This window comes from Mus caroli, chromosome 6 (genome assembly GCF_900094665.2).
Source record: "Mus caroli chromosome 6, CAROLI_EIJ_v1.1, whole genome shotgun sequence".
Taxonomy (NCBI): Eukaryota; Metazoa; Chordata; class Mammalia; order Rodentia; family Muridae; genus Mus; species Mus caroli.
The window spans coordinates 8368552-8392194 of record NC_034575.1 but is presented as its reverse complement, the minus strand read 5'-3'; the positions used below and the strand labels follow the sequence as shown (position 1 = coordinate 8392194).

At 36.3% G+C, this 23643-nt stretch overlaps 1 protein-coding gene across 1 annotated transcript in view; it reads left to right on the top strand.

Annotated features, from left to right (window-relative positions):
- The window catches only part of Thsd7a (thrombospondin type 1 domain containing 7A), a 393851-nt gene that overhangs the window by 308694 nt on the left and 61514 nt on the right, over positions 1–23643 (top strand). The window contains exons 8-10 of the mRNA XM_021165189.2: positions 2967–3082; positions 10269–10401; positions 11560–11663. Of these exons, the coding sequence (XP_021020848.1) occupies positions 2967–3082; positions 10269–10401; positions 11560–11663 (353 nt within the window). The remainder of the gene's footprint in view (positions 1–2966; positions 3083–10268; positions 10402–11559; positions 11664–23643) is intronic.

Here is a 23643-nt window from a genome sequence, read left to right as displayed (position 1 = left end):
TGTTAAGAGTGCCTTATGCTAATGATAAGCAAAAAATGAGTAATGATATAAAGAGGATGATAATCAATTCTTATAGAAAAATTAAGATATTTTCTAAAAAAAAAATACTCATTTCAGGGGGACATGCTATTTAATTTTTTAAACAACATAGCTTTCTTAGTAATTCAAATGTCCTTAACCATATGGAACATAAACAGTAGAACCAACATGTTTGGCATAGTTCTCACTATGGCCTTGTGTTTCCCAAATTATTAGCTTTGATTTTCAAAGTCAACTGAAAAGATTATATAATGAAATGGTATGTTCTTCAGAGCCTTTAGCTCTTCGGCAATGTTGTGGATACATACAAAGCATCCAGGTTACTCTCTCTTCTTCTTATCCTCTTTTAGCAACTTCACAATTCCATTGCATACCCTTCTCCCTATCTGCACTTTTCCAGAGACAAGACTTTAAGTTTTGTTTTAGGAAATTTTCCAAGGGGATGAGAATTATTTATCTGACATATGGAAAACTCCAGCGGTTATAAACAAGAGACCCATTAAGCACTTTTATCTGGCTAGCATTCCAGTTATTAGAGATGTTTAGCTTCATGGTGTAGTTATTTATGTCATTTGATATTTCAGAACATATTAGAAAATGTATACCAAAGAGACCATTCTTCACACTTCATCTTGTAACCCCCAAATCAATATGTTAATGGAAATTATACCCAGGTTGTTATTAATTTGACTCAGGAAATTAATTTGCAATGCACTAAAATACAATGGTGCTAACAGCAGCGGGGGTAAAAGTTCCATGTCTGGAGGAGCCTGGATCTTGCTGAGATTAGAACAGAGATAGAAGTGCTGCTCACTCGACCAGAATGAGCAATGTTATACTGATTTGTGAAGGCTTCCTCTATCTGTTTGCAGGCCTTTCCAAAGTTGCAACTTAGAGCTACTACAAAATAAAATACTGTTCCGGGGTTAAGGGTGTATATGTGACCAAGGACCTCTGTGTAAAAGATCTGATGGATCTAGTCTCATGAGGTCATGCAGTAAGATGTGTGTCCTGATGCATCATATCAGACAACCACAGTAATCCAGCAAAAACTTACGATGTGGCTACAGCTGTTTTTCAATGATCTAGATGCATCCATTGATTTGTTAGATCATGTCGGTTTCCTTTGCCCTTAAAACGGTAGGAAATTAAATCAAACATATTTAAGTTCAAAAGAGAATGTTATTGCCCTTCTCCTTAAGTCCTAGGTTAAATTCAGTGAATGCTTTCCAATGAAACCATTTGAAACAGAAATGCAAATAGGAACCTTGTTTTAAACTCTTCTTAATAAAATAGATTACTGGGAGATGGCAAAATCAATGCTATTGATCTTATCTATCCTCCCAAGTAACAAACTTCAACTCCCATCGCATCTGTTTAATTTGACCTTGAGTAAGATTGGGAGGGGGAGGAATCAATTCTTTGATTTAAACCACACATGCTAAATACAAACAGTTCCCGGGGACGGCAGCATGTTGACTGAAACAATTGCCTCACCGAAGGAAGTCGGAATTCATTTTATTGGATGCAGTCTAGGCTGTATAATTTATCTTCATGTGTTCATTTGGTGACTTTGTTGTTGGTAATTTTGCTCTCCACAGTTAGCCAAGTATCTTGCTGTGGCCATTTCCAAACTAAAAGAATATGTGGAGGGTCAATGACAACACTGTAAATTTCATTGATTTATTTCGGGCTACATATTTGAAGAGGCGGCAGTTGAGTAATGGCCTCCCGTTGTTAAAGTTATAAAATGCCTCATTTAAAAGAATTGCTTTCAATGATAATTACTGACCAGTGGCTCCATAATCCCAAAAGAATTCTTTGAATGTTTTTAAATTAAATTATAAGTCCAGTCTTATAAAATTCTTAATTGTAAAATCACATCAATTTCTGTGATTCATACTTAAATATTTTTCCTGCCCAGTGTTCTAAAGACTCAAATTTTTACGATAGAAAAGAGCATCATATCTGTGTGTGAGGAAGGACATGTAGGCAACTAATTACAAAATATGTTGAAAATGAAGTGTCAGTAAATGCTATAAAAATCATTTGAAACAAATGGTGTTAACTATTTTACTAACTCACAATTTAGTTCTTTAAAGGTGACTGATATGCAACTGAGTCTGACGGCAGACACCTGTAATCTAGGCACTTAGGAAGCAGAGGCAGGTGGATCTCTGAGTTTGAGGCCAACCTAGTTCATAGTGAGTTTCTGGTCAGCCAGCACTACATAGAAGGATCCTGCCACAAAAAATGAAAATAAAAAAAAAAGAATGAGAGAGAGGGGAAGAGAGAGGGAGACACACACACACACACACACACACACACAGAGAGAGAGAGAGAGAGAGAGAGAGAGAGAGAGAGAGAGAGAGAGAGAGAGCAAACAATCTTGATGGGCTATGTTCAATTCCAGAACCACCAACTAACCACTGTCACAAGTCCATGCCCACATACATTCTATACACACACATGCATACATACACAGGATTGTAATACTACTATTAATAATTGTTATTAAGATATATTTGTCATGATAGTTTTTGTCCTGTTATGAAATATTTAGCTACAGATACAGGAATTGAATCCTAACATGGGTAATTTGAAATCTCACAATTTTTTATTATGTATATTAGAAACTACATATTTACTAGTAGAAAGATTATCCTAAGGGAAGGATAAGGAAATTATATTTCTTCTAGAGAGCATGAATGTCATTAAGTCTACATATTTGTATGAGTACTCTCATGGAGGTATCATTGGAGAGAATTAAGTTAGCTGAGTGGCGCTTCATAAAAGCAGCCTTGAAAGCTGAATAACAGAAGCTCATGAGCTGACTGGAATTCATATAGCAACGTAAATTGGAAGGAAATTACGATACTTGGTTTTGTGGCTTGCTAAAGGCTGACTAATTTCTTTGCTTGTTCCAGGTGTCCTGAAAGCCTTCGGCCTGAAACAGTGAGACCCTGCTTGCTTCCTTGTCGGAAGGACTGTATCATGACCCCATACAGTGACTGGACTCCATGTCCCTCTTCATGCAGAGAAGGTACAGAGGACTGATTATGGAGGTTCTTCACCTAGAGCCCTTATTCAGCAGGATGTCTGACTTCGGGAGGAGCAATGTTTGTGATTCTTACACAGAGCCTTGTTGCCCTGGCTTTTCCTGAACATCAAATCATTCTGATTTCTCCCTAGAAATAATAATATGTTAGACTACCTGACAGGCAGTAAGTTTTTAGCCAAAAACTCCCTTGAACTTTCATTATATGCCTCAGATTGAAATGATTCTAGATCTTATTAATAAATCTTATCTTTCATAAATCTTGAAAGAATATATACTGGTCTTCTGAAGTTTTAAGAGAGTTTCCAGTGCCCACCAGCACACATGGCTTCTAAACTACTTACAGGCAAGAAATAGCCTGAGACCAAGTTTGCTAAGGATTCAATTATGTGGCCCAGGGATGGGAATAAAGCAAAGAGAAAAATGGCCAAGCTGTCTCCCTGCCAACACTTAATGTGCCATGAGGCATTTCCAAGACTCTTTCTTCACTGCCAGGTTTGGTTTTTTGGCTTTTGTGATGTGCAAAGACTTTTTATTATCAAGGAAGATCCCGTAATAAATCTTTCATTTCCCTTCAGGACATGGTTCTTTGGCTTTCCCTCTGAGAGGAATTTTCACACTTTCCCTCCCACTTACGCCACAGTAACAGCACATTTTCTCCGTGTGAAAGATAACATTGCTTTCTGTTTTCCTGTGTGCTCTCTAAACACACTCCTGTTCATGCATCTTGCTTCCCATGGGAGATTTGCAATTAAGAGTTCATTTCTAGCCGGGCGTGGTGGCGCACGCCTTTAATCCCAGCACTCGGGAGNAGAGGCAGGNGGATTTCTGAGTTCGAGGCCAGCCTGGTCTACAAAGTGAGTTCCAGGACAGCCAGGGCTACACAGAGAAACCCTGTCTCGAAAAACCAAAAAAAGAGTTAATCTCTAGCTTAATGACCTTTTTAACTAGCTGAATTTTATTTTAAACCATTTAATATTCTAAATGTCATAATTGATTATTTTGCAAAATATCATTGTGTATAGTTGAGACATAAGTTTGGGTGGGGAATTTTGTTTGTGCCTGGTGAGATAGGACCTCAGTCTGTAGAGCAGGCTCGCATAGTCCTTAGAATCGTCCTGCCTAATGGGTCAGTTTCTGGAATTAGAGGTGTATATAACCACATCTGGGAAATTTATTTTTGTGTTTTATATAGTATATTGAAATATTACATCAAATTAAGCTGCTAATGGAGCAAGAAGATATTTTTAATTTACTTTTTTCTTTTTGGTAAGCTCTTAGCTTTGGGGTGAGAAAGGGTGACTGACATTAATTTGTTGTATTTGTTGTGGTTGTTTGTTTGTTTATTTGTTTGGGGAGACAGTCACTTACTCCATGTTGGCCTTGAACTTACTAACTGGGTGAAGATGATCTTAGAGTTTTCATGTTCCTGGTCTTACTTCCCAAGGGTTGAAATGACAGATACATTGCACATGGGGTTTTTTTGTTAGTGTGCTGTTGAAGGTCAAGCCCATTAGCTGTTCTGACATGTGAACTATAACTCCCACTCACATTAGCTTTTGCAAAAAGAGTAGTGGTTCAATAAACATTAATTTAACTGTAGAAAGGAGAAAAAATGTTAGTAACATGAATTTTATAAAAAACAATGCCGTTTTCTGATTTTTTAAAAATAGATTTTAAGATCTTATTTCTTTATTTTCCTAAAAGTCCCAGAAAATCTGATATTGTTGGTTTGGTCCTTAACAAGTAACATACTTTACTCTTTAGTCTGTGGACTCCGATGCCATTGGTTCTGTTCTTTACCTCAGTGAGGAAGGCTATACATTACACCATATTACATTACATGTAACACCTGGTGGGTTTGTTGGTTTGTTTGTTTGGATTCAGGTTTTGGCTTAGGCTATAATAGTTACCTGCTCCTGGAGGATAGGCATGGCACCCTTGCCTGTGCTCACTGTGTGGCAAGCCCTTTAGTTGGGTATGTTGGGAGCAGTCTTTCTGAGAAATTGCTGGGAAATGCATTTAATCACAATAGAGTAAAACTTTCTTAGAAAATTTGAACTGAATATAAATAATTAGGAGTTTCTTAATCAGGTTATTATTTTCAGTGCTTCAACACTTCATTAAAAGCAATCATTCATCTTTCACTCTGTAGTGTTTTCCAAGTAACATAATATTTCCAAATATATGGTTTCTGCAGTTAACAAGATCACATTCTGAAGGTACAAGATGTGTGAGGTTACTAGTTTTCAAATCCTTTTATTTGTAGAAAGAAAGAATCATAACTGAGCATGGGGCTCAGTCAAAGAATCAAGGTAGAGAGTAAAGAGAAGTAACTTTGAGAAACAACAAACACGCTAATAATCTATGGTAGAATGTTTAGGCAGTATCCAATTATCATTTAGCCATGCACTTAAAAAGAAATTCCTTGACATGAATGTCAGTGTAACTTAATTCATATTTAGCAACCTTAATGTGAAAAAAATTAAAAAAAAAATAATTGGCTTTCAGCAGGGTCAAGACTGTTCCAAGACAATGCAAGAGAAGAGAGATAGGATACCAAGGAGAGCTATGAATACTTCTGATATTGGTTGAGTTAAGATGGAAATGAGGTAAAAAAAATCAACAATAGATCATGACAAAGTACTATAAAAATATATGTCAGCCCCACCGAACTTGAAGTATTTTATTAAGATATTAGGTGAACTTTCACGTTGGAAAATGGTCAGTATATAAAATGTTTGTACATGAAAATATGGAAGTACAGATGGCTATAACACTGCCTTAACAGAAGACCAAGTAACTGATATGATACAGAGAATGCCATGCAGTGAATGGAGGCATAATAATTTTCAATGCAGTGTCTAGAATGGGATGAACTTGTTACTATCAAGGGAAGGGAAATGAAAGTGGAGCTGAGGTAGAAAGAGAAAGGATTGTAGTGAAGGCTATGTCAAGGGGACTAATTTGTGAAGTATCTTGAACTCTACTGCTACAAGGTAGATCAATGGGAGATAAGGTTAATGCCAGAAGCTTAGGATAGCTTGAGAATGGTAAAGGTAGAAGAAAGGATGAAGAGGGGGGACCACTAATTACAACTAACCAGCATTTGTCAAAGGAAGTGTTGAAGATTTTAATGAAGAAATTGAAGATGAGAAATCAGGTTTATTCCAAATAAATGTATGGATAGAAAGGTCAGAGGGCAGAGAGAAATGAGAAATGGTAATAGGTTATATCTGTGGACAGCGCTATGGATCCAAATGATAATGAAGGAACACTTGGGAGCTGCGTTGTTATAATATGAGGTATGGTGGGTTTAATTATGTTGATCACTTGGTCATATATAGTTAATTATTCCACTAGGTGACAGTTCTTTCTTGAAGCTTCTGTAGTGACAATGACCCTTCTGTATAAGAATGCAGTGGAAACAAGGGTTTCCATTTAGTGATGGATGCAATAGATAGAAATCTACTTGGCTGGGCAAAGACTCCCTCACTCACTTGGACAGCAAACTAGCTCTATCTGATATCAGTGAAAGTTATATGCTAAGTCTTCTAGAAGAAAATATTTTCAAAGATCATAATCCTTGGCTCTTAGATTTAAAAGTAATAACCAAAAAAATGTGTATTGAAGAAATAAAAGGGGCTGGGTAATGAAAGAGAGATAATAGTAGAAGATTCTTTGTCCGCCTCAAGAAACTTTTTCTGCTTCCCTGCTGACGTCTACTACTGTGCACACGGAGTCTGGGATCACAGATGACAGGGCTAGCCCTTTGTTGTGAGAAAAATAAAACAAGAGCCTGGGACTAACATTTTCACTATTTTGTTATAAAATGACACTAATTCAAGTGACACTGAAATTGTACTAACAAGCATATAATTAAAATTTCTTTTGTGTTCAGTAAGAGGCAATGATAAAAAATAACTAATTCTGGAATGGAGTACTTCTTTTGAATATAAATTTTTAGGTAAAGTCTAATTTTAGATGTGTTTTGTATTTATTAGAACTTGGAGCAGTCTGTCTTCTAAAATCAATTTAAGGGGTAAAGTTACAAGGTAGTATTGAAGAAAATGGAACAAACTTTGTTATATTTCAAGGAAGAAAAAAACAAGTCATTTGAAATTTTATTGATTTCTCATTCCATGATATGCCTTAAAGAAAAAAAAAAAAAACACTGTCAACAAAGATCAGAAATAATTCATGAGTAGTCCTCAAATGGGTTGTGTACTTGTTAACTTTCAAAAATTATTCATGAATTTTGAAAAATGAGTACTTTAAAATATAAATTACATCTAGATGTAACTTGTTATTCTAATCTATAAGAAGTTGTAAATAAATTTCCTTTTTTCCCCTATAGATTCTATAGTTAAAGGTTTATATCCTTATTCAGTCCTAAAGTGAACATACAAGCAGGCACTTAGCTATCACCAGAAAAGAAACATGGATGTCATAATATTTCCTGTGTAACACCATTAACGTTTTTCTCTGACTGCTATAGCTTTGAAGTGTTCCAGTCTAATCAGGACACAACACTTATCCTATGGCTACATGAGATAAAAGATTTTGAATGTTGAATAAGAATAAATAGAATATTTATCATTGTACCACCAATTAAAAAAGAAAAATACCCATAGCTTTGATTTATAACATACAAATGTATGTATAGTCTGAATTAAAAAAAAAAGATACCAGCAGAATATTACAAACTTGTATGTTAGATAACATATGTGTTTCAAAGTAGAAACAAGTTAAAAAGAAAGCAACATGTACAGTGGAACATGCTTGACTAGTTACCAGGTGACATCTGGAAAGTTGATGCTTAAGAACTTCAGTTTATAAGCCGCCATTGATGCTGAACTCATTATGTTTGCCAATGCCTGTTTCCTTGGCCTTAATCCTGTGTTTGATTTCCTTATGCAAATTAAAAAGCATTAGGAGTGACTTCCTCTAAATATTTTGATTATCAGGGAAACAAAGATTCATTAGTTGGTGACCTTTTTCCAAATGAAGAAGATAAACTAAGAAAGAGAGAGCAGGAAGAAGAGACAGAAGGAAGAAAATAAAGAATCCTTCCTCAGATGCTAACCAAATAATCAGAAGTATACTTAGTTTTCATACTCTTCTTAAAAATATTGATCCTAAGCATATCCTAAAATAAAAGAAATATTCAAAATAATGAAAAGGTGGAAAAAAGTACCAAAGTGGGAGAGTACACAAGGAATGAAGAGAAAGAAAATCACAGTTAATATAGCCTCCTGTAATAGAGATGAAAATTAGCTCTGAAATTCCAGTGACCAAAATCAAAAACATAAGCACAATGGATTCTGAAAAACATCACGAGAAATGAAAATGCTCCTGTCTCTGAATAGATAGAGGCGTTCATCACCTGGGCCTGCAATTAGAAGTCCTTTAAACAATAGAGAAGTATTAGTGACAAGAAATTACTACTGACATTTCTTAGATCTTCTATGAAATCATATGAAATTTATAAAAATACAGAGCTGGTATTCAAATTTATATTGTTACAACTAAACATCCACAACAGCGTTCCCAAATATGTCAATTCCTGGTTGCCAGCAATCCCAGTCCCCAATTCCCTACTCCATTAACTACAGTATTCCAATTATTCATTAACATAATTATTGTCGTTATAAACATGATTCACACACAATGGGAATAGTGCTCACAATTTACACTAATACAGAAGCTTAAATTGGGACAAGACGCACATAGCCATCTACTTTCTTCCTTTCCCCAACTGTTCATCCCAAGCTTCTGAAAGGCTTTTAAAAAGGACTCCCAAACTCAGCTATTACGAATGTTAGCTTAGTAGTTCTAGATTTAGACTCAGCTATCAAGAATGTTAGCTTAGTAGTTCTAGATTTAGACTCAGCTATCAAGAATGTTAGCTTAGTAGTTCTAGATTTAGACTCAGCTCTCTACTCTATTGTTGCTGCTTTTAAAGGACTTCTCAGGCACAGTCATTTGGAGTTACTGGGACCTGATCAACTTTTCTGTCTGGCACAAGAGTCCTCTGTAAGCATGGCTCCCATCATTTGCCTGCCATTGTATTAAGGGACACCTTGAGTTCATGAAAAAGGATACTCTTATGAGTAAATTTTCACTTTCAAATCATTTTATCTCATAACAACAATGACTTTTGAAATGTTTTGTTTCTTTTCTGATTAAACTTCAGTTATTAAAGGTTGTAAACTCGAAAAAACAGCCCCACTCTTCCTGTAGTCTGTGTATGAAATACTTAACAATCTCGCAAAATCATGTAAATGCAGAAAGAATTATATTATCTGCTGACATAATTCTCTATGTAATTCTTTTCTAAAAGAAATTGTGCTATGTAAGCTACTTGCCTTTAAAAGATATGCATATGGAAAGTTAAAATATAGTTCATCAAAGCTCATAGACCCTTTATTTGTACTTATAATCTAAAAACCAAATTTGAACATCATTCAGGCAGTAATACATTTATACTGTCAACTTCTTTCTTGAAGGTAAAGCTTACCCTTCTCCAAATTTTTAGAAATCATTTGGAGTTATTTGCTTACAGTAATTTCTGCTACTTTTGACACTTCCCTAAAAAAGCCTTTCTTTGGAAGCTCCTGTTGTTTCTCTACTGAGAGCACAATGCTCAGATGTGGCCTGAATGTAGGTGCTTAACATGAATAATAAATAGCTGGAATAAGCTTGTGCATTTCAAATAAAGAGAATAACAAAGAAATAGCACTGTAACATTGACTATATTCTCCTAAGGAAGATTCATGACAAGTGTATGTGTCCCATGTGACAAACACAGCTACATGAGATGACATAAGATAAACTTACAGTAAAAGGAAGGATTTAATTAGATCTGTCCTATTTCTCAAGGGGACAGAGTAATATGAAAGAGCAATTACTTTGCAAATGCACAGTGGAAGGACCAGCTGACTAGAGAACTGTTTCTCTTCATTCTTTACATTTTAAAATGTAACTTGGGTTTTCAATATAAGTGGTCTAAGAGACAAATAGTAAAAGATTAGATGAAATAAGGCCTCTCATTCGGTTATGTCATAGCACATGTTGTTGGAGGCAGAGAATTTTCGTCAACACCAAATTGGTAGTGAGAGATTCTGTTATCAGTGCAACATACGGAGGTTAAAACGTTGCTTCATCGCAGGAGACTCTGGAGCCAGGAAGCAGTCTCGACAGCGAGTCATCATTCAGCTGCCAGCCAATGGCGGCAAGGAATGCTCAGACCCACTATATGAAGAGAAGGCCTGTGAAGCTCCTCCCACATGTCACAGCTACAGGTAAGGGAGGGAAAGGAGGTAGGTGGGGCACTTGGTAATTCCTGGCTAGATCTTTCAGACAGGTACTCCTTCTGACCACTCAGTAGGATACTGGAGCCACCATTCTGTACCTGTATTTCTTAGAACTTCTCCACTTCTCAAGTTACCTCTCATAGGGCAAATAGATTTGTCAATTTCCCTACTGTGGAGGTGCCGCTAGTAGGTAGGGAGACTGCCTTATGCGGATATAGACTGTAAAATAAGAAAAAGCAGAAAGAATTTAAAAACAAGATACGTCATATTCTTTACGGAGCACTATCTTTGTCACGGGAATAACCAAGAATGTCTCCCTTGTCACCAAAGAATTCCTATGTGTGAGCACTGTGGCTCAGGAAGTGATATTGTTCCTCTACAATGCTAGGGAGATGTTTATTTCCTATTTGTCTGTTTTCACTTCCTGGAAATTTGAAGTCACTGAAGCTACACATAATCTCAAAATTGTATTGCAGAAATATGGCCTCCTTGGTATTATGAATAAACATTCCCTCATTGAACCTGGCTGAAGTGCATGATTGCAATGCTTACAACCAATGAAATGCCATGTACTGTGACATTAATTAATGGAATGTATAATCACAACATAGTTATTTAAGTGGAGATTAGGTTAAATTTGCCATCTTAATACATGTATTATTAATTCAGAGATGACAGATATTGTTACTATGTGTCTATACTAGAAACATTATTATTTGTCCAATGTGTTGATTTTTGGAATTTGTTTTTGTTGTGGGATATTGTGATTTACCATTACCTCTGTAGTGATCATCCAACTGGCCATATACAGGGGACTCCTGGCAGGCCTGGAATTTACTTAGTGGAATGCAACACTTCTGGTGCCAGCTGGGGCATCTCTTGGTAGTATGAATAAGACATCCAAAAGCCCTCTGTCACTGTGGAGTCTGTTTCTATAGAACTTGCTAATGATATAGTCTTGTCTCTAATACCATAGAAAGAATTCTGTATTATGTTGTTTTTATAAGGGTTTAATGACTGGCTACATTCAACTCAGGTAAAACTGACAGTGGGTAAATAACCTGCTTTTTGTTGACACTACATTATCTCTATGATTTGCCTGCTATCTCTGCTTCCTCTCACTGAGATTTTATCCTTCTACTGTAGGTGGAAGACACACAAATGGCGCAGGTGCCAGTTAGTTCCTTGGAGTATTCAACAGGATGTCCCTGGAGCACAGGAAGGCTGCGGGCCTGGGCGGCAGGCAAGAGGTGGGAGACAGCACAGCAGTGCTGACTTGCTTTGTATCTCTCCAATATTCTGTCTTTTATCTTCACTGCTGCCTTGTTACCCTTTATATTGCTATCAGGCTTGGATAGAGCACAGCAGATAGAAACAGCTTTGACCTATTTTACCTAACACCAGAAACCAGAAATTTGGCTCTTGAAATTTTGTTCTTTGGCAAAAACACATAATTGTTGCATTCTTCACTAATTAATAGGTGGAAGAAAATCAGAAGCGTGGTTCGTTTATGACATAGATCATAATATAACTAAATCTTTTGTGTGTTTATAATTTATGATGATTCATAGCACTTTAGTGGATACTTTAACAATCACTATATTTCATAATTCTTATTTATATGCATTACATTTGTGTATGCATATAATATACTACTGTACCTGGATAGCTTTCTTGAAATTCTCAATGGTGACATTTCTAATAACGCAGAGGCTATCCAAAGCCCTGATCATAATTGATACTGGATTTTAAGTTGAATATTTATTTACTTAAAGCTTTCAGTAGTATGTGAGTTGTGGATTGTTCACAGTGCTACAGATCATGGAATCCTGCAGAAGTATGTGGTGGAAAGCTATCACATTTTACATCTCAAGCTTTGGAGAGTAGTGTTCATAGCCATATATGAAATGACATACTTGGAATTTAAATATTTTATTATTGTTGTTCATATAAACTGTCAATAGTTAATATGAACATTGGAAATATAGCTTAATGTGTAATAGAACACACTTCTACCTTTCTTTAACCTATAAAGATGTGTTTGTGCTCCCTTATTTGTATTTATTTTCTTAATGATGATTCAAAAGTTTGTGTAGACTTGACATTGAGTTCTAGATTTTACAGTAATAAAATAAAGTTTTTAATCTTGAGAAAAACTTCTTTTAGAAATAATCTATTTTTAAATTGTTCTTAAATGAAGTCTTAGTTTGAAACACTAATTTTAGTTTATTACTTATTTACTTATATGCATGGCAATATTTATGACTCCGTTTTGCTTGCATAACTTTCATTGGGAATCTTCAGCTATGTGGGGTGTTGTCTGTGGTATGCCAGGAGCTGATGTCTTAGGCAGTGAACTGGACAAGATGATAGTCTTGAACTAATAGTGAAAATACAGATTTATTAAAAGTTAAAGTAAAAGCACAGAATGCCCACCTCAGGATGGGAACATATTCTAGCAAGCATGCAGTTTAAAAGCTATAGATTTAGAATCAGGAGCATATATTTACCAAAGGACAGAGAGTTCTCTGAAGGGATGGATCTTTCTTTGGCTGCTATGTTATGTGTGGTGTGGTGTGTGTGTGTGTGTGTGTGTGTGTGTGTGTGTGTGTGTGTGTTTCTGTGTGTCTGTGTGTGTCTATGTATCTGTGTGTGTCTGTGTGGTGTGTGTGTGTGTCTGTGTCTGTGTGTGTCTGTGTGTGTCTGTGTGTGTCTGTGTGTGTGCATGCGTGCATATGTGTGTGCTTGTGTGTGTGTGTGTGATCTAAGTGATAGCCATTCTTGGCTTACATGTCTGGAGCTACTCACAGCCACATAAGTCTGACCTATCTGTCTATCATGTGTCCGTCATGAAGCTTAGATAAATGACTCTTGCTGGAGCTATTATAAAACTGAGCAGGTTTTTTTTTTCCCATTGCAAATCTTTCTTCAAGAAATTGATTAATGCCATATCATTCACTGACAACTCCTCCTTTGAGCCAAGTGTGAATTCATGTACAATCAAGGGTCTACATGGAATTGCAAATGGTACAAGACATGGGTGGGTTTGGAAGTCGAATATAAAAGCTTCAGTTCCAATCATTTCACAAACATAAGGCAGCCTTTCCTCCTCTAGTCACCTTGTAGGAGGAAAAGAAAATGCATGCTTCAAATGTAGGATTCCTTCAATTTTAATATACAAACACCCACAAATAGTACTCAGCAATCAATGGTCAGAATACGAAAGGTATATTTTATAGATTTCCACTAGAGAAACTGTTGGATATTGTTGTACTGCCTAGTTTTGTGTCAACTTGACAAAGTTAGAGCCATCAGAGAGGAGAGAGACTCAGTTGAGAAAATGCCTCCATAGATAGGACAGTGGAACCTTTTTAAAATTATTGATTGATGTGGGAAGGGCCCGGTCTATTGTGTGTCATGCTTTCCTGGACTGGTGACTGGTCCTGGGATGTAAAAAAGAGCAGGCTAAGCAAGCCTTGAAAATCAAGTCAGTAAGTAACATTCCTTCATGACTTATGCACCAGCTCCTACCCTGCTTTAGTTCCTATTCTGAATTCCTTCAATGATGAAATGATAAGAAATCATAACCCAAATAAAGCTTTTCCACCCCAAGTTGCTTTTTGGTTATGATATTTCATCACAGCAATAGTAGCCCTAACTAAGACAAAGAGAGAGGCACACATGTGAAGTGCCTCCATAATTCAAAACTCCACTATTAAAGGCTGCATGACCTTGAGTGATTCACTTCCTCTATTTGAGGCTGAAAACATAGAAGCCTTGCAGCACTGGGCTCACATTGTCCTCGTGTAAAGATAATTCCTTCTTCTTCCTGGCAGTCAATGACCCCGGTGACTGCACAGAATGTCACAGGGGCACAGAAGCAACAGTATGAATGTGGTCTCTTGCTATTTGGATACACTGGCTGTATAGAAACTGATTTTTTTACAATGGTCATTGACTTTTTCATGTCCAAATCTGATAGTCACTGTTCTATTCTGGTCCTAGTAAGTACTTATTTCTTATTATCTCACAATCTTACCCACTTCCTATGCAAAAGAGAAAGTTGTCTTTGGCTCTCTCAGTGCCACTTTCTCCTGGCTTTTGGGTGTTCTATTGCAGGCTTCCTGTTTGGTGCCTCTCGAATCTTTAAACAATGCTTTCTAAAATTGGCACAGTCTGACACTGCCCTCTGTCTCTGTCTCTCTGTCTCTGCCTCTCTCTCTCTCTCTCTCTCTCTCTCTCTGTGTGTGTGTGTGTGTGTGTGTGTGTGTGAGAGAGAGAGAGAGAGAGAGAGAGAGAGAGAGAGAGACAGACAGACAGACAGACAGACAGACAGAGACAGAGACAAAGAGAGGACAAAGTTGCATTATAGCAACTGGTTTAATTTTAGGATAGCAACTTCAATGCAACAGACTTCTTCTCTTTATTTTACTAGTCTATGGATATTTCCTTTCCTTGCAGCTTGTGTTCCTATAGAGCATGAGATGGAGAGAAGTATCTTTTGTTCATGGAAACAAAAAAACAAACAAAACAAACAAATAAAAAAAAGTTTCCTTACATTGATATTCTATTCATGGTTGCCTCCAGAACTGTGCACAATTAGCTTCTTAGTGTCTCACCATCTTTATCTTTGACACCATATGGTCACAGGCATAAGAATAGATAGATGATAGATAGATAGATAGATAGATAGATAGATAGATAGATAGATAGATAGATAGATAGATAGATAAAATGCTTTCCTTTAGTAGCTGAAGTGATGTTGCATAAATTTATCCAGTAAAGTCAGTAGAATGGGCACCTCTGGGTTGTTTAGTACATCAGACTTTCTAATCCAGCTAGTCATTCATTTGAGACTGCATTGAGAAGTCTGGGCAAAAAAAAAGCCAGGGATGTTTGAAAGAGTAGGTGATACTGAAACCAAGGAGCTTGCATTTCTTAGGGAAATGAGAACATTTAAGCCCACTCAACAAATTGGAGTTAAAGACTGAAAGCAATTGATTGCAAATTTGATCATTAGAAGCCAACAGAGTACGGAAGGCTTATTCTTGGCTTGTCCCCTTTTACTAACATAAGCATCCAGGAGAGAGGGACACACAGTGTGATCCATTCTATAAACTAAGTATTTGAGCTAAGAAATGCAATTGATAAGCTCATAGAAAAGTGGGTTGGTTGAGGCCACGGTGATGTGAGCTGGAGCCTGGGGTGATTTTGTGGAGATGTATAAATGTCAGCATCAGTGTTTGAGACTGTGTTCAATACGTGAAAAGAGCAAGGTCTGAGGAAAGCAGTGCTTTATCTGTCAGCGTGTGCAGAATAAATTAGAACGATAGGACACTTGGGCCCAGCTTCTGGCTAAGACGCTGTTAGAACAATAAAAGGTTGAAGAAACAGAGACTCTGGTGAGAATCCAGTGTGAAAATTGACAGAAATAAATAGATATTGGCCTTAAAAAATGTGAAGATATTTGTAGAACTTCATGGCAGAAACTAGAATGGATAGTAGAAATACGAGTTAAAGTTGAACCATGGACTCTTTAAGCCAATATTTTCAGCTTCATAATAGTTCCATTGGTGAAAATAATTAACTCTGAAAGAAGAGCTAATTTGAGAAGTTGTTGTTTATATAATTTTGCATGGTATATTTGCCAAGTATGAGGAGCCTAATCTGAGATTGAAACAGATATGTCACTGTAAAGGTAGCACAGAATGGTAGATAATTATTTGACCAACATTCCATGAAATGATTTGTTGTTTTATAGGAAACCTCAGATCTCCAAGATATTCTATGTATTTATATAAAAAGATGGTAATAATATTTTTGATTAGTATATTTCCTTTTTCTCTAGCCTATTTACATTCTAAACTTTTTAGTTATTTCTTTTAAGCTAAAGTGTTTAGATTAAAATTAATATTTCTATAATTTACTAACTTTACCATTTCCTTCTTTGCATCAGAAATTTCATTATAGGAATTAAAATATAGCCATTACCCTTGAACACTATACTAGGACTCTAAAAATGGATATATTTATTGTGTGGCCTTTATCAAATGATTTGCCTGTACTAGAGATTAGTAAACTATAGTTTATCAACCAAATCTAGTCAATAGCCTATACCTTTGTAGTTAACATTATATTAGAACAGAGCCATCCGTATTTCATTATGTATTGCTTGTGACTACTGTCAAGATATATGGCAAAATTGAATAGCTACAAGAGATAATGTCTCAGAAAGCAAAAATTATTTGCTATCTCAGCTTTACAGAAACAAATTACTGGCCCCAATCTAATCTCAGAAGTAAATAATCACTGCTATAGTCACAACTCCTAGTAGTACTTCAATCAATAGCATCACATAGTTCTATCTTGTCCGTAGTTCAAGTTTCCAAATTAAGCTCGTTAATGAAGAAACCCACTTAACACTATGAGAGATTCAGCTCTAAAATCTATTATAGTAGTAAAATCTTCCCCTTAAGAATGAAATCACAGCATTATGTAGGAAATAACAGAATGCAATAATGACTCATGTTAACTCTAGTAGTAAACTTTTTAAGGAAAAAAAATAGTTAAAGATAAAACCTGAAAATAGAAACAGTATGGTAGACAAAAGGCAATAGCTGTTTTAGGTCTTTGCAATTCCTTTCTCTAATGATAAATCATATCACAACTAGATGTTAATTTTTGGTTTACTTATGTATTACATAGAGAGGAATTAAAGGATTCATTTTGCATAATAAATATGCAGCTCTTAGCACAATTCTTGCAAGGTCTTGTTATAGTCCAGTTCTTCTCAGACTTGAGTTTCAACATCACTAGGAAAGTAAAACATTAATTTCTCTTCTATACACGCTAGCAGGCAGAGACAGAAGCTTCCTTTAAACTAAGTATGTACTCCTCTAAAAGTCTTATAAGACTTTGATAAAATAAATACATAATCACTTGTAGGTTGTGGTTACTATAACAATATGCCACAAGGTCAAAGTGCTAAGTGATTAAATTTCTGATGAAGGCTTTTTTGTTTCTGGCATCAGCGCATATTTTCCCTGTAGCTTAAGTGGGAGATAGATAGATAGATAGATAGATAGATAGATAGATAGATAGATAGATAGACAGACAGACAGACAGACAGATAGGTGGGTGGGCGGGCAGGCGGGCAGACAAACGGACAGACGGATGGATGGACAGATGGATGGATAGACAGACAGATACATGTGATCACAGAGAGGAAGCTCTCTACAGTCTCATTTTATAAGAACATCAATCTCACCATAAGAAACCATTCTCTTGGGAGCAGATCTAACTCAGATACCAAGTCTCCATCTCTTGACTCCCTTATATTGGGAATATTGCCTCAGCCTATGAATTTTAGAGAAATGTAATTCAGTTCATCTCATCAGTGTCTTAAAATTCCTATTCTGATTCACAGGTCTGTATGTCTGTTATATTAAACTTTCTCAAAAACCTGTATAAACAGGGTAATACCAGTCCGTAAGGCTAAGGTACATTTCCTGATTACTACTCAATATAATTAATGATTGTATTAAAAATATTTGCTAAATACATGCTATACAATTTAAAGAATAAAAATATATAGATAATATCATATAGTAAGAAATATTATAAAGCATACATGGCTTAATTTCAAGGCAAAGCAGTAATTCATATTTCATGACTCTGTAAATACAATGACCACAGGAAAATAGAAGAAAAAAATCAGAGATGACCATTGCCCTACACTCAATGAGAAAAGAAGTTTCATTTAAACACAGAAAAAGAGCATGATGTAAAATCTATACATTTAAGGGCAATGTATTGGCTGCTTTGTTTAGGGCTTCTCTCAATGTATTTGAGGCAGACAGACATCCTTTGGGGACTGGAATACCAGGAGAAAAGAATAGATTTTTTTTCAATTAGAAAAGAAGAAGAAAATGTAGCAAAATATCTAACAGCTTAAGAACTAAAAAGGTGAGGAATACCGAATGGCTGAGAAGCACCTGAAAAAATGTTCAGCATCCTTAATCATCAGGGAAATGCAAATAAAAACAACCTTGAGATTCCACCTCAAACCAGTCAGAATGGCTAAGATCAAAAATTCAGGTGACAGCAAATGCTGGCAAGGAGGTGGAGAAAGAGGAACACTTCTCCATTGTTGGTGGGATTGCAAGCTTGTACAACCACTCTGGAAATCAGTCTGGCGGTTCCTCAGAAAATTGGACATACTACTACCGGAGGATCCATCAATACCTCTCCTGGGCATATGACCAGATGATGTTCCAACCTGTAAGAAGGACACATGCTCCACTATGTTCATAGCAGCCTTATTTATAATAGCCAGAAGCTGGAAAGAACCCAGATGCCCCTCAACAGAGGAATGGATACAAAAAAATGTGGTACATTTACACAATGGAGTACTACTCAGCTATTAAAAAGAATGAATTTATGAAATTCCTAGGCAAATGGATGGACCTGGAGGGCATCATCCTGAGTGAGGTAACCCAATCACAAAAGAACTCAAAGGATATGTTCTCACTGATAAGTGGATATTAGCCCAGAAACTTAGAATACCCAAGATATAAGATACAATTTGCTAAACACATGAAACTCAAGAAGAATGAAGACCAAAGTGTGGACACTTTGCCCCTTCTTAGAATTGGGAACAAAACACCCATGGAAGGAGTTACAGAGACAAAGTTTGGAGCTGAGACGAAAGGATGAACCATCTAGAGACTGCCATATCCAGGGATCCATCCCATAATCAGCCTCCAAATGCTGACACCATTGCATACACTAACAAGATTTTGCTGAAAGGACCCTGATATAGTTGTCTCTTGTGAGACTATGCCGGGGCCTAGCAAACACAGAAGTGGATGCTCACAATCAGCTATTGGATGGATCACAGGGCCCCCAATGGAGGAGCTAGAGAAAGTACCCAAGGAGCTAAAGGGGTCTGCAATCCTATAGATGGAACAACAATATGAACTAACCAGTACCCCCTGGAGCTTGTGTCTCTAGCTGCATATGTATCAAAAGATGGCCTAGTCTGACATCAGTGGAAAGAGAGGCCCATTGGTCGTGCAAACTTTATATGCCTCAGTACAGGGGAACACCAGGGCCAAGAAGTAGGAGTGGGTGGGTAGAGGAGTGGGGGGGAGGGTATGGGGGACTTTTTGGATAGCATTAGAAATGTAAATGAAGAAAATACCTAATTAAAATTAAAAAAAAAAGAATTTAAAAAAAAGAACAAAAAATACAGAAAAATAAAAGATTTTTTTAAAGCATTGTAATTTTAAAGGCTTCCCTCATGTTGCTCAGGTCATTTGTACATAAACGTGTCACATAACTGAAGCCTCCACTGTCTTTTCTCTCTGTGTACCTGTCTACTGTCCAGATGATATTTAGAAGACCAAGTCATTCCTTTACCTGGTGAATATATTATTGAATCCTAATCATATTTATGGATAAATGTAGCACTGGAATTGCATTAGAAAGAAAATATCTGGCTCATAGCAATGACAATTTGGGGCAGCCCAAACCCAAGTCTAGATTGCATGCCTTCTCCTCCTGCCTGCATGAGCATCGCAATCTCTCAGATTTCGCTGCCATTTACCAATTTCTGAACTCCATGGGATTACTGAGGCACTATCTCTTAACCAATGGTTAGTTATTATTTAAGCAGGCACCAAGGGCTTGGTTTTCTAGTTCTTCAAGTTCTCTTCTAGCCACCAGAGCAGATGTGTTAGCCAGGAATACAGAAGGATTAGATGACATTTGAAGTGGAAATAAACAGAAAGGTTGATTTCTGCCTCCAAACTAGAGTATCAAGGCCCTATAGATAGTAATTAGTGGGCAGAAAACAAAGACATTGAATAATAGAAAAGAGTGAAATCCTAAGACACACTGGAGACATTACCTCAAAGCCATCAATGAGCTTAGTCCTTGTAAATTAATTGATTCTAGGAAACCAGAAAATCTGAGGGGCATTTAATGTTGCTATTCCTTATGGTTGGATAATCTCAGTGCTGTAATGACATAACTGTAGCCAGGGGTGGCATAGACCAGGGACCAGGGTCACTACAGGGCTCAGGATCCAGAACGTGGACATGAAAAGAAAGCCGAAGGCTGAACCCACTTACCACTACCTGCAGCTGAGAGGACTTTATGATGGCCTAAACCACAACAATTCTATATAAATGTCTAAACGTTGACCCCTGTAGCGTCATGGATGACAGTACAGTGTCTCAGTCAGTGCAGCCATAGATCAGAGGGACTAACACAGCAGAAGCAGAGTGCTCTCTTGAGAATAGCAGAAGTACAAAGGTGAATTCAGATAAAAAAAAATACTAGTAATGGTGTATTTCATATGATTTCCTTACTTGTCTCAACAATTGTTCTAAAGAAAAATAGTAACTTCTGCTATTTAAATATGAGTATGTTACTCTGAGCTTTATTATTTGTTACATATTATTTAAAAACTATAATACAAACTTATAAACATTAACTAAAGTTTTCATATAAATCATTTCTAAGTAAGTTTAGTTAAATCTCCATGTTGATCTGTATGTTATCTCTTGTCAAGAATATTTTTTCTGTAAAATTAAATCTAAATAATTTGTGGTTTGTTATATAGAAATGTTTAACTTCACAGTATGGTGCTTTTTATGAACAAATGGGCTTACATCTTGAATTTAAATCTGCGGAGCCTGTAATGATGCTCTTCTCTTATCTTTTGCCTGTGAGTCTGGTCCATTTTTTTTCTATTGTGCTTTAAGGCATAATTAAAGTTCAGATCAGACAAAATATCTGAGTCAGTTTATCTTAGAAGTATATACTATTCTGTCCATTTACAGACAGAATCCCATTAAAACAAGAAAATATAAGCAAAAATTATCTAAATGCAAAAGGAAACTTATGTGTTAAGATTTTAAAACTTTCTTCAGGTTGATGTATTTATTAACTCCTTTCTAAATTTTGTAATTTTTACTTTCATAACTGTTGATCAAAGCTTCTGGGACTATTTCTGTTTTCAAATGTATTTTTCTGATTTTGTATGAATCTCAGCATCCTAGTTACTTGGACATTCTGATTCTGTCTGAAATTCCTCCATTACCCTTGTTATCAACTGTACGGTAACATTTACCATTTTTCTAATAGCAGTTCATAAAACACAGGTGGCACCAGCCCATGTCCACAGTTGCTCCTGAATGTTCCATGTGTGGCCATGCAATTAGCTAAACCTTTACGCATAACGTCTAGCTGACCTTCTTCTGAGCTACTGTTCTGTCAGCTGACATTTTTTTCTTAAGAAGAGGTGTGCATGTGTCACACGTATTATGAGCACCAATGACATGGGTATCATTAGGAACTATCAAAGAGAAATTTTAAGAAATGTGTTTCTTTCCATTCTGCCAAGTTTGTGTTCACAAATTATAATTAGGATGCGTAATTTAGCAACTGTGTCAGTGAAAACCTCTTTGCTACAAAGAAAGGCCAGGATCATTATATCTACCTAGAAAACAACCAGGGTGTTCTTGCATTATTTATAGGCTAGATCTAAGCACAATTATGTCTCTTGGTAGCAAGCTTCCTACACATGCTAAGCTTTTTCCTTTTTCTTTTTTACGTGATCTCATTCTCGCTATTACCATTTGCTCATAAAACTACAGGAAGATAACTCATCCAATCCACTTACCAGCTGAGCATGTTCTGTCTTGAGTGTCACTAGACACAATGGATGAGATGGGATACCTCATGTTCATATCACTCGATTTAATAAATAAGGTCTCAGAGCCCCTTGAACTCTTTGTTACACATAATTCAAAGCTTTCACTGCTCCAAGATATAGATTCTGCTTGCTATAATGAACTGTGCACACATTTTAGGTCTAGCAATGTATTTCACTCTGATTAGTGTGACAGAATGATAGGGTGGCCATACACACTGCAGAGTAATCCAAAACTCACTTGAAATGCCCACTTTCTGCAACCTGAATTGGAGGGGAGTTTCTACTTCTTGAAAAAAATATAAAGATGAGTAGTGACATTTTATGTTGTTAGATTTACTGGCTCTAAGATCTGTTATTAACTTCACACCAATGCTGGTATCCATCTCTATCTGCTGTTTACCCAACAGTGCTAGGTCTGTTTCCTTGAAACTTTAACATCTTCATATTTAAAACACAGCTCCTGGGACTGATAGTTCATCTATTAAAATCATTGGCTGGTTTGGGAGTTTTATTGTTGTATTGTTTTGGGGTTTTGTGTTTGTTTAAATTTTGGAGATGCTTTAAAAACACTCAAAAATGGGAAGACTGACATGAGTATTCACAATGTGCCTATCATTTATTCAGCATTAAAGGTTTTTGACATGTTGCCATCTTGTTCATCTGTCACTCCCTTCATGGTGCGAAGAATTTTCCTGAAGCAATCCCTAGATAAAATATTATTTCCCATAGACACTCTATCAGTTTATAACATGAAAATGAGACTATCATACCAAACATAATTAATCTTAATTTAATGATGTCTAATCTTTAGGCCATGCCCAATTTTTGCCTATTATAGCAAAAATGTCTATACACACTGGTTGGGGAGATGCCCCAGTTCCTAAGTTACTTCTACATATGCACAGGACCTGAATGCTTACACATTGAGAGGAGAGGCAGAAACAGGAGGCTCTTGGGAAGCTTATGGGCTAATTAGGCAGAAACAAACATCATTAAAAATATATAAGCCTGATTGGACTTCAAGCAACATTGAATGTAAAGACCAACCTGAAGGTGTTTTCTGAACTCTAAATATGAACAGTGATGTATGCATCCCTGCATTCATAGATAAAGGCATTATCACAGGAAAACACACACACACACACACATCATATACACACATAAAACTGTCTATACACTGTCTTTTCAAATCAGTCTCCTTACGGTTTACAGATTGCCATTGGTTAGTATATATTTGTGAATTACTTTGATCTAATCCTTCTTTGAGTTGTTTTCCTTAGAGCATTTATTTGCTGAAGAAGATGAAGTTCTTACTCACCTTTAAATATTTCCTGAGTCCTAATGGACTAAACTTGCCTAAGGGTACTTATCTTTAGTCCACAGTTAATCATACTTGTGTCTCTCTTTTAGCCAGCTAGAGTCATTTTATTCTATATCACATAAAACCTGCTGTGATATCTAATCTTGATATTTCACAATGAAATAAGTATATATTGTCATCATACTGT